Below are 12,866 nucleotides of genomic sequence, written 5' to 3'. Positions count from 1 at the left end.
CTTTACATAAGATTAGGTAGCAGAGGTAAAATTCAGAATTATATTGAAATGTTTCAATATTGTGATAATTAATCGATTCCAAATGACAGCATCCAAAGAATATCTACAAGTATTTGGCTTTGAAAAACAAAATTAAACAAACAACCCCCCCAACACAATTTATTAAAAGAAATCTTAACTTTTACCCTTAAATGCTTAATAGAGTAGTAAGTGAAACTTGTTTTCTAATAATATTCATCAATGACTAATCTCTTTTGGTGAAGAGAAATAAGCCAAAAACATTTCTGAGAACACTGGACCAGAAAAACATGTCATTCTTTCTGTATTTTGCTGATTTTAATGGTTATCAATTGTGAAAATAGTAACATTATTATTTTTTAATACCTCAATTGTTTTAATGACTTACTGGCCAAGGATTCAACATACTTGATTTATTCTTCCTTTCACGTATCAAAAATTTATGAATGCTTGCTATACAACAACTCAGCCATTGTTGTAGATTCTGGGAATTTAGAGATTAAGACATGTTTGTGGCTTGTTGGTAGACCAATGCATAAAAGTGTATGGTTATAATAAGTGGTATAGCTAGTGGAATAAGTAGGTCATTAAGAGATAACAGAGGAGGTATCCATGTGAGTTATAAATGTTTACTTGCTAAAATATTGGTAATTAATTTAACAAGGTCACTACCTATTAGATCAGATATACAATTCATTTTTATTTCTATAACTACCTATTAGATCAGATATATAATTCATTTTTATTTCTATATACAGGTAACCAACAAATAGAAAACAAACTTTGAAAAAGGCATCCTAGTATCAGGAAGCTTCACTTATCTAAGAATAAATCTAACAAAAGAGGAGCACGGCCTCTGTTTTAGAAACTAGAAAATATTGAGAGAAACCAAAAGGACCTAAATAAATTGAGGGATGTATCATGTGTGTGTGGATCTGAAGAGTCAATGTTATACAAACGTCACTCCCTAAATTAATCTGCAGAATCCACACAGTTCTAAAAATCAAAACATTAGCAGTGCTTCTGGGGAGGGAGGGCGGGAAACTGACAAGCTGATTCTAAAATGTGTATGAAAATGTAGAGGGCTAAGCACAGCTGTGGCAGTCTGGGAGAAGAACACAACTGGAGAGCTTACACACCAGATCCCGAGACTAATAGTAAGCGATAGTAATCAATACAGTGTGGTTTAGGCATGAGGGTGACCACTGTTATGGAAGAAAAAAAAATAGACTCACATCTATGATCAATCCGTTACCTGTCAAAAAAAGTATTTCAGTGCATCAGGGAAAGAATGATCATTTAATAAACACTGTCGATTGGATGGCCACGTGGAAATATAGGGATCTTGCCCCCTTATCTCACTCCATTCACAGAATGAATTCTAGGATTGTAGATATACAGACATAAGTAAAACAATAAAACTTGCAGAAGAAAATGAAGGAGCATTTTTGATAATTGGAACTACTGGGCAAGGATTTTCAAAATAGAAAACAAAAACACATAAAAATAATATTGTTAAATGTAACTTCATTAAAAACAAGAGACCAGTAGAAAATGAAAAGGCAGCCTCAGAGTGGGAGAGGATATTTGCAATCCAGATATTGAACAAGAAGTTCACATCCAAAATAGTTAAAACTGCTACAAATCAATGACAAAAGGACAGGCTTAGACATATTGGCAGTCTTATATAAATTAATGATCTCTCACAAAAGAACTCTAGCTATAATCAATTATTGTGTTCATTGATTTCCCCTGTTTAAGCATATTAGTTTTCAGTCTTTAAAGCACAGAAATAATGATCTGTCTGCTAGCCTATCTACCTACCCACCTACCTACCTACCTATCTCTACATATATCTGAAAATATTTGAAGAGCAATTTCTTATACTTTATCTAAATATGTATGAAAATGTATTTTGAATTGTGTGTTTGTATACAATTGTATACTTGTATAATATGAATTGTATATGTCAAGTTACTCAGAATATAATAACACGGGTACTGTACTAGAGAAAGAGCAATAACTTATTATGACCATATTCGACAGAGACTGCCAAATGTTGGCCCAATATTCATTTGTACTTTTAGGGCAACATTAGACACAGCTTTAAAACTGCAGTCTCTGACCTTGTAGATGGAGCTTGCCTTTTATTAATGTCGTTCCAGTGAAATCAGATGCAAACAGCATCATTAATTTGCTACTGACAGGATCCTGCAGCAAAGTCCCTTAAAAGGGTATTTGACTCAGCTAATATGGACCCTTGGCCCTTATCCCGTCCCCTTCCCCCTCTGCCCTTTCCTTCCCAGATGTTCAGAGCTGCAGAAGCCATTTCACAATCATTATGGGAAGGTTGGATGGCAGAGACCTCAACCCTGACATCTTTGAACTGCCAATATAGCAGCCTATTTTTGAACTTTTTGTTACATGAGGAAAACATAAAGGGCCTATGTTGTTTAAGCTGTTATCACTGGGTTTTCTTTTACCTGTAGCTAAAGTAATGCCTGAGGCACCATATAAGGAAGCTTCAGCACCCTCTTTACCTCTTTGTTACTGCTTTAAACACCAGCCAGTCACAGAAATGCATCCAAGCCCTTTGCTGCTCCTAATTTGACCACCACGTTTTACTCTGAGGTTTTTGGAAGCTAGAGTTACACAATAAAAGGAGTGTGTGTGTTGTTATTTGTTTTAAACACTTGGAAGTTGAATGGAATAGGAATGATGTATGATAAAGCAGAATCTCTTGTATCTATGGCAACTGAGAACTCTGTGTTTCTATACAAGTTTTAAGTATTTTACAAGAATTGTTTTTTTGTTATTTTGTTAAATTGTGGAATAAGAATGGAGTGGGCTCTTGCATTCTCGGTTAGTATAATCTAAAATAACATATTTCATTACCTTAGAATATTAGTTATTATTTATTTTGAATTTTTCTTAATGTTTAGGTATAAAAGGTCTTTTCATGTGCTTTCAGTTATTTGCTATTTTGATTATAGAAAATAATTCTGGTTTTTTTTATAGAAGATATTCTATTTTACAAACTTTGAGGATAGAAAACTCTTCATTTATATTTTAAGTATTTAATATTTGAAATATTCAAATATTTATTATTTTACTATTTAATCTGTGCTGAAGAAAAATAAGAACCAAAAATCAATTTCATATACTGGTCAAGATCTCTCTTAAAAGTACTAAATAAACCATGTCTTCCCACCTTGATTTTTTTTTTTATATTTTATTGATTTTTTTTTTTTTTTTTTTTTTTACAGAGAGGAAAGGAGAGGGATAGAAAGTTAGAAACATCGATGAGAGAGAAACATCGATCAGTTGCCTCCTGCACACCCTCTACTGGGGATGTGCCTGCAACCAAGGTACATGCCCTTGACCGGAATCGAACCTGGGACCCTTGAGTCCGCAGGCCGACGCTCTATCCACTGAGCCAAACCGGTTAGGGCCCCACCTTGATTTATCTTCTCGTTTTTCTTTCCCTCTTGCTTTTGCCTGCCCTTTCATTCATCCTTAAGAATTGAATACATATTTATTCTGCATAACAAGGCAATTAGTTAATAATTAAGATTCAAAAGAAAGAATTATATCCTAGTTCCTTTTACTAGGGAGCACAGGATAAAGATAGTAAACGAAGCTCAAACCTTTGAAGCACTTCCATAGTACAAAGAAAAACACAGTGTCCTAGAGAAATACAGATGTTAAGTCCTGGAACCCAGAGAGAAGGACACATTCCTGTCAGTTGGAAGGATTAAAGAAATCTCAGAGAGGAGAAGAGACATGAGTCAACCTTGAAGATGGACTGTTTGGAAGAGGAAAAGCATGAAGGGACTCTCCTGATAGTGGGAGATCCAAGATTGCCGTGGCTTGTTTGGGAAACGCCAAGGTTATTGGAGTGTAGGGAGGGTAGATTGCCGAGGCCAAATTAAAGAGATTTAATGTGAAAAGCACTGAAGGAGAGCCTTGTAACCCATATCTTGAGTTAGAAACCAATGAAAATGAAGTGGGCTTGACTGTGCTTCCTTAAACAGTTTCTTAGTAAATTCATTTTTTATCACAATACTGATTATCTATGGACCAACAATCATAGAACTTAGTCAATTACATATTAATTTTTATTTTCTTAAACAATTAAGATATAACAAAATAACAGGTATATCTTTTATTACTTTTATCATCTTTAAATGCATCATTATGATTGGTGAGGTATTTAAAAATTGTCATTTTAGTGAATGGACAAATAAAAACATGTAATATAAGTTTTTCAAATTTTGTAGATGGAAAAAGTGGAAGCAGATCTAACTAGATCCAAGTCTCTTCGTGAGAAACAATCAAAGGAGTTTTTATGGCAGATGGAGGATGTCAAGCAAAGATATGAGCAGCAGGTAGGTCCTTCATTTTGGTGATGCCATTTAATTCTTAATGCATGTATAAACTCTTTTAAATACCTCTTTTTTTCATTTTTTTTTATAATTACTTTATTGATTAAGGTATCACATATTTGTCATCAACCCCCTCCCCCCGTTCCCTTCCCAAACCCCCCCACACGCAAGCCCCCCTCCCCCTGTTGTCTGTGATCACTGGTTAGGCTCATATGCAAGCACACAAGTCCTTTGGTTGATCTATCTCCCTTGTCCCCACCCTCCCCTACCTTCCCTCTGAGGTCTGACAGTCTGATCAATGCTGTTCTTGTTCTTCAGTCTATGTTGTTCATCTTTTCCCCTAGATGAGTGAGCTCATGTGATACTAGGAATACACTTATAGGAACCGAAAATGAGACAAGCAATAATAGTTATGCTGAGAGGCAAATGAATCAGTCTATAGTGAGTTTCTTTCTGGGCCAACAGTTCTTTTGAGTCCCGGTTTCTATGTCCAACAGTTGTTAATGTGTTCATAACAGCAATGATATTTCAGTTCTGGATGGTGGACAAATGGTGGTATTGCAGGTCCGACCCTCTCTGGTTTGGTCCTGGGCAATCTGCAGTGACGCATATCTGCTGACTGCTAGTATGGCAAGGCATGGTCAGCGTCTTCCATGTCTGGACTGTTTCTCTTCTGACTTCATGGCTGGAGCACTCCTGTCAGTTCCTCTCTGTTGCAGGAATCCACATGTCTCGGAGTTGTTTTCTGAAAATATACAAACATATTCTCGACCAAAAGTTAATAAAGGAATATTTTCTATAAATTTGACTTGCGATCCTTTTTCATTTTTTTGCCCAAATGATTTTCCTTTGGCTTGTTTTGACACCATGTATGTTTTACCTGGGTGACTTGCTGTTAGCATTACAAATGAAAGTTAATTTTCTAAAGTAAAAATTTTCTAGATGTAATTTATTTACAGGATATTTTTCCTTACATGATATTCTTCTACTATCCCCCCTTTATTGGTTTAAATATTGGGAGGCTTTTGGAAATTTTATGCTGTAATCTTGATAGCTTTTAAATTTTACTTTTTTGGACTAAAATGTGACTGCTTTAGGTTCACTATATGTTATGCAATTTTACCATGAGATGAACTACCAATAAAAATTTTAGTTAACACTTTAGTAACAGCTTTTGTCCAGTACAATTGATTTTTCTAGAGAATTTGCTTATTTTGATTGGCCAATTTAAATTAGTCTGAAAACTTGACTACTATTTTACTGTCAAATTTAATACTCTAACAACCATCTTGTTTTACCCTGTAATTATTAGTGGAGAGGATTATTTGCCTTCTTGAGTAGGCCCTGAGCATTCCTGGTGCTAGGCTGGATTTAGATATCATAGACCCCAGTTCCCCGGATCATGGGTGCAAGACATCTCCATCAAGTCTTGTTGCAGTGAGAGGGCATCTGCTGTCGGCCAAGTCTCTGTTACCTGGGTCCCGATTTGAGCTGGGCATGTGAAGCTGAGCAGCCATGGGGGCAGGAGATCTCCTTCAGCATGGGTGAGGGTTCAGGCCCCTGCAAACTTGGGGGGGTGAAGGTCTGTGCCCCACCTCTGTTGACCCCCAAGTTCTCTTCTGATTACCCCTGTGCGACTTTGCCTGTCTTAGGTTGTTCCTTCCCTGAGGAATCTTACCCGTCTCTGGCTAACCAGCCATCCTCCGGGGCCAAGCAGGGTGATGTGAGGTTTAGTTCTGTCTCCTTGGTCGCCTATGTCCCCATGGCCTCCACGCCCAGCACCTGCCTTGGGATCTCCTCGCCTGCTGGCAGGGTCCCAGCACTGATCACATTAAATACCTCTTTATATCACAAAATCGCTGTACATGAAAATATTACTAGAACATTATTACCAATATAAATGAAATATTTAAAATATTTGTTTCAATGAAATCCAGAAACATCTTCAGCCTTTTTATTTTTAATAAAAATTCAAATTATAATTGACAATGTACCATCAAAAGTTGGCAAAAGTTTAGAAAAATTGGTCTTTTCATAAATTGCTAGTGGTGTTATAAATTATGCAGCCTTTTTTATTTATTTATTTATTTATTTATTTTAATTTAATAAATCTTTATAATCTTTATTGTTCAGATTATTACAATTGTTTCTCCCCCCCCCCCGCTGTCCTCATCCATAGGTGTATGATTTTGTCCAGTCTCTTCCCGTACCCCCCACACAGACACCCCTTTTCCCCTGAGAATTATCAATCCACTCCGATTCTATTCCCCTGATTCTATTATGTTCACCAGTTTATTCTGTTCTTCAGATTTTTAATTCACTCGACTTTTAGATTCACTTGTTGATAGGTATGTATTTGTTGTTCATAATTTTTATCTTTACTTTTTTCTTCTTTTTCCTCTTTTTAAATAACTAGAGGCCCGGTGCACGAAATTCGTGCATGGAGGGGGGTTGTTCCTCAGCCCAGCCTGTACCCTCTCTAATCTGGGATCCCCAACCCAGTGGGATCGGGCCTAAATGGGCAGTCGGACATCCCTCTCACAATCCAGGACTATTGGCTCCCAACTGCTTGCCTGCCTGCCTTCCTGATTGCCCCTAACCGCTTCTGCCTGCCAGCCTGATCACCCCCTAACCACTCCACTGCCAGCCTGTTTGCCCCAACTTCCCTCCTCTGCCAGCCTGGTCACCCCTAACTGCCCTCTCCTGCAGGGTTGATCACCTCCAACTGCCCTCTCTTGCAGGCCTCGTCCCTCTCAACTGCCCTCCCTTGCAGGCCTGGTCCTTCTCAACTGCCCTCCCTTGCAGGCCTGGTCCTTCTCAACTGCCCTCCCTTGCAGGCCGGGTGCCTCCCAACTGCCCTCTCCTGCTGGCCATCTTGTGGTGGCCATCTTATGTCCACATGTTGGCAGGATCTTTGACCACATGGGGGCAACTATATTGTGTGTTGCAGTGATAATCAATCTGCATATTACTCTTTTATTAGATAGGATAGAGGCCTGGTACAGGGGTGGGGGCCAGCTGGTTTGCCCTGAAGGGTGTCCCTGATCAGGGTGGGGTTCCCTTGGGGCGTGGGGCGGCCTGAGCGAGGGGCCTATGGTGGTTTGCAGGCCGGCCACGCCCCCTGGCAACCCAAGAGGAGGCCCTGGTATCTGGAATTTATTTTCCTTCTACAATTGAAACTTTGTAGCCTGGAGCGGAGCCAAACCTGGGGCTCCCTCCGTGGCTGGCAGCCATTTCTGTTGGGGTTATAATTGAAACTTTGTAGCTTAAGCGGGTGGGCCCGGCCAGGGTGTGCGGAAAGCTTTGCTCCCCCTGTTGCCGCCAGTAACCCTGGCCTGCTCTCTCAAGCTCCGTTCTGCCGCCATTTCTGTTTGAATTTGTTTACCTTCTATAATTGAAACTTTGTAGCTTGAGTGGAGGCTTAGGCCTGGCAAGGGCAGGCGGAAAGCTTGGCTTCCTCTGTTACCTAGGAAACCTTGCTCTCTGTGGCTGTAGCCATCTTGGTTGGGTTAATTTGCATGCTTGCTCTGATTGGATGGTGGGCGTGGCTTGTGGGTGTGCCGGAGGTATGGTCAATTTGCATATTTGTCTATTTTTAGGTAGGATACCTTTCAGCTTTTCATATAATACTGGTTTGGTGGTGATGAACTCCTTTAGCTTTTTCTTATCTTTGAAGCTCTTTATCTGTCCTTCAATTAAGAATGATAACTTTGCTGGGTAGAGTAGTCTTGGTTGTAGGTTCTTGCTATGCATCACTTTGAATATTTCTTGCCACTCCCGTCTGGCCTGCATAGTTTGTGTTGAGAAATCAGCTGATAATCGTATGGGTGCTCCCTTGTAAGTAACTGTTTTTCTCTTGCTGCTTGTAAGATTCTCTCTTTGTCTTTTGCCCTTGGCATTTTAATTATGATGTGTCTTGGTGTGGTCCTCTTTGGATTCCTTTTGTTTGGGGTTCTGTGCACTTCCTGCACTTGTAAGTCTATTTCTTTCACCAGGTGGGGAAGTTTTTGGTCATTATTTCTTCAAATAGGTTTTCAGTGTCTTGCTCTCTCTCTTCTTCTGGCACCCCCATAATTCTGATGTTGGTGCACTTGAAGTTGTCCCAGAGGCTTCTTACACTATCTTCTACTTTCTGAATTTTCTTCTCTTCTTGTTTTTCTGGAGGCATGTCCTTTTCCTCTTTGTATTCCAAATCTTTGACTTGATTCTTGCGTTCCTCCAGTTTGCTGTTGGGTCTCTGTATAATATTTTTTATTTCAGTCAGTGTATGTTTCATTTCTAGTTGGTCCTTTTTCATATCCTCGAGGGTCTCATTAAATTTATCGGCCTTTTCCATGAAATTCTTGAAAAACCTTATAACCGTGGTTTTGAACTCTATGTCCATTCGTTTGTTCTCCTCCATTTCTTTTGTTTGGGATCTGTTTCCTTGCCTCCTCATTTCGCTGCTTCCCTTAGTTGGTTAGGGTAGATTTGTGTACTAGGTGTCCTATTGGTTTAACGGCTCAGCCTCCCAGTTACCTGAGGTGGACACTCTTGGTGCACCCCTTAGTGGACTGTGTGTACAGCCTTGTTGTAGTTAAGTCTTGATTGTTGTTGGTATCACTGGGAGGAATTGACCTCTAGGCCAATTGGCTGTGAGGACCCGTTGTGTCTATAAAGGAGGAATTGCTCTGCTGGAGACATGTTTGTGGGGCGGGACTTGTTCCAGTAGGGCTTTGGCACTCACTGAGTCTGCCTCTTGAATGTGTCCCTTATGAGAGTGGTTGAAATCTGGTGTCGTTTCACACCGACCACTAGATGCCCTAGTTTCTGGATCTCCAATGGGGTGCAGGTCAGCTACTGTCTGATGCCCCCCAGCAGGAGCTACAGCAAGAACTAGTTTTATCCTCTTTGCTTGAGTGGTTTTGGAGCAGTCTGACTGGGAGCTTCAGTTGATTTGGTTAAGCTGCCACAAGGCAGGCCATTTATATGCAAAAGCCACTGTGTGGAGCCTGGGCGGGTTTGCAGAATGTGCGGGGCAGGGTCTCAGGGCGGGGCGGGGTCTCAGGGTGTCACTAGGCTAGGGCGTGGCAAACAGTGATGGCTGCCGTCAGCCGTCTTTGCCTTTCCGCGTCTCCCAGTCCCCCCGTCCCACGCTCCAGTGCAGTAAACACTGATTGCTGGGCACACCTCTGCAAGAAAGTCTCTCTCACTTTCCGACCTGATGGCCGAGAGTCCAGCTTCTCCCCGTAGGTTTCTGGGTCCCCTGCGTGTCCCCAGAAACTGGGTTTCAGAGTGATTGGGAGCTTGTCTCCCTTTGGGTTGAAAAAAAAGCCGCGTGCCCCGTTGCCCACCACCAGCCCACTACGTGTGCCTCCGTACCTCAGCTTTTCCGCGTTTGTTCTCCTTTCTTTTTCCTTCTTAGTTGTAAATCTACCATTCAGCCAGCTTTCCTGTGGTTCTGGGTGGTAGACGTTTTGTCTTTTAGCTGTATTTCTGAAATTGTTGTGCGCGGCGGCAGTTTAGTTGTTTAACTTTGCCGCCATCTTGGTTCTATGCAGCCTTTTGGGAAGGATTTTGGTTGTACCCCCCAAGAGTTATAAAAAGTGTTTACACCTTCTGGCATAACAGCTAACAGTCAGTAGGACCTTCCTTATCTGGGCCAGGTACTGTTTCTACATGCTCTCTAAGACCTGAGCACTTCCCATCCGCACAGTAGTCTGTGGAGCAGGTGCCACTATCTATCATCCCATATTCTACTTGTAGAAACTGGAGCACATCCAGTTATTAACCAGCCCAGGGTCCCACACAATAAATAGATGATGGAATCCGAACCTGAACCTGAACCTGGCTCTTTGTCTTCACTCATGGCGTCTAGGAAGCAGAGGCTAAGCCTGTGTGTAGATGGACTGTGAGGAGTATTTCTAGCGATTCTTTCCTAAGAATCACTCAAGTGGAGTTATTTGACCCATGAGCAAGTACGTTTCCCCACCTGAGTATGGAAGTAGCAGTCGGGGTGTTGTGGAGGGATGCGCACATTGAAGGGGGCGTCCTATGCCAAGGTCAACAACGTTCACATTCTGGGCCTTTGCCTGACCAGACCTCAGCCCCTGTGCATGTCTGACAGATGTAGACATCGCTGATCTGATCCCGCCACCGACTCCCTACTTGCATCCATTTCAGGTGCACTGTCTTATCTCCTGGTTTCCCATGACCTTCACAGCTGCCGGTCAAGTGCACGTGTGACCACTTTTCTGTTATCTAGTCTACCTTTTCTCTAAAATATGAAAATCTTAAGTGGTCAAATCTTAAATGGTTATAGCATTTCCCACTGCAGGGATATTGAGATGCCGATCCCCCAGGCTTCTCATACGGGCAGCTTGTCCCTGGGGCAGTGAGCCAGTGCCCAGTGATGTGAAGCTGCATTCCTTTCCTGGAGGGTGGCATTCACAGGATTATTTGTGGGAAAGCAAATAGTTTTACTATTGAGGTAACATTCTTTTTAAAACAAACATAGACTTTCCTGTTTTGTAAAATGCAAAGTTCTCATGAATTTTTCAGATAAAATAGGGCATTTCAAAGAAACTTCCAGCTTGCCCTCAGATCCCCCAGGGGGGTACCATTCATTTTCACTGCTGCTAGGGTGCTTTGGTGGAAAAGTTTTAGAAGCACTCATCCGGTTTTATCCTCACATTTTATGAGGAAATTGACATCCAGATAAAATGAATGACTTGTGCCTTCTGGGCCTAAGTTTCTTTATTCAGTTTTATTTTTTGTGCCCCTCCCCTTTAGAAAGCATCATGCCAGGAACTATAATGAAGTGAAAAAAGCAAAGTGGTATTTAAAAATATTTTAGCCAAAATGCAGGCATAAAGTGTGCAGATGTGTAGAGAAAAACATCAAACACATGGGATAAACACTCACACAAATATCCTGTAAAGCCCAAGCTTTCATCAAGATTTCCTGTTTCTTTCCTGTATAACCCGTTGGAACAAAAAGACAATTCTGATTGTCTTTTCACAAACCTCATTCACTTTGGAGACAAACAACAAAGCAGGCATGCTGGGATTTCCTGAACCATGAAGGGTTTTTTTTTGCAATTCCATCATTCTTTAATCTTAGATTTTATATATTCTTTTTTCACTATAGAGCCTTTAAAAGGAAATGTAGTTCAACAGATAAACAAGTGGTGAAATTCTACAGAATGAATAAATGTTTATTGTTGATTATAAAAAACACTGAAGGGCCAACCCCTTACACATTACCATAAGGTAAAATAAATTAAAATATACAGATAAGACACATTTTTACCAAAAATGTTGAACTCTGTCTAAGAGGATGTATTCTTAATTAATGAATTTTCTCAATTTGAGTGGTATGAGTGGACCATTACTAAACTGAGAGGAAAAAGCTTCTTGCCTGTCTGGTGTGGCTCAGTGGTTGAATGTCGACCTATGATCCAGGAGGTCATGGTTGGATTCCTGGTCAGGACACATGCCTGGGTTGTGGAGGGTGTGTAGGAGGCAGCTGATCAATGATTCTCTCTCACCATTGATGTTTCTATCTCTCTCTCCCTCTCCCTTCCTCTCTGAAATCAATAAAAATATATTTAAAAAAAACTTTTTGAAGCATTTGACTATCTGATCCTTCCTGGGTGTTTACTTGAAATCTGGCAGATAAAAACACAGAAAATGCAGCAAATTTTTTTAAAAAGTTTTAAAAGCTCAGGATAAGTATTGTCACTCGTCACCTACAGGTGCCGGGTACGCGTTTTTGCAGTGTTAAATGGGAAAGGAAACCATGAAGAAGGGCACTTGCTTTCAGCACAGCCATCATTTCTCAGCTCTCCTTCGTGCTCACTGTTGTGCTCCCCGCCTTCAGCCCTCAGTGCATCCTGAGCTTCGGGGCTTCAGCAGGGCTGGCCCTGGCTGGTGATGGTTGACTAGAAAGGAAAAGGAATGGAGAAGCAGTATATGCTGGCAGGCCCTGGTTCCATCTCATAGCAGTTAGCACAGCAATATTGAACTTTTAAATGAAGAGAGCTTGCGTGACTAAAGCGAACTGTTGACTGACAGGTTGCATGCGTGGCTCTTTGTGTTGCAGCAAATATCTAACTCTAGAGCCACGTGGCCACCCACAGATGACAAATTCTATTTCTACTCTTGACACACTGCCGACTTTTTACTTTTTGTGTGTGTGTGCCTGTTTCTATGAAGAAGTTGTTCCGAACATCAGACCATACTGTGGTATTTTCTGTGCTTAGTTATAGTTTTCCTCTGACTCCAAGGTCTCAAAGCAGATTGTCCCTAAGTTTATCTTTAATGGAGTCCTTATCTCTCATGAAATGTAATGTCCAATAGCACATTTTACATCATATAATTGCAATTAAAAAAAAGATGCCAACATGTAAGGCCACAAAATCAGTAGTGAAATGCTGCTAACTTTGCAGTGGACTCTGTCCCATTGGAGCTAAATTTCTGGAGC

General features: G+C 40.8%; 1 protein-coding gene across 4 annotated transcripts in view; it reads left to right on the top strand.

Annotated features, from left to right (window-relative positions):
* Positions 1–12,866, top strand: part of CEP112 (centrosomal protein 112) — a 310,297-nt gene that overhangs the window by 124,442 nt on the left and 172,989 nt on the right. For all 4 annotated transcript variants that reach the window (XM_079798269.1, XM_079798270.1, XM_079798271.1 and 1 more), the window contains one exon: positions 4,299–4,406. In XM_079798269.1, the coding sequence (XP_079654395.1) occupies positions 4,299–4,406 (108 nt within the window). The remainder of the gene's footprint in view (positions 1–4,298; positions 4,407–12,866) is intronic.

This window comes from Cnephaeus nilssonii (assembly GCF_951640355.1).
Source record: "Cnephaeus nilssonii genome assembly, chromosome: 19".
NCBI lineage: Eukaryota > Metazoa > Chordata > Mammalia > Chiroptera > Vespertilionidae > Cnephaeus > Cnephaeus nilssonii.
Note: the sequence above shows the minus strand (reverse complement) of the source record. Positions and strands in the feature narration are given on the sequence as shown.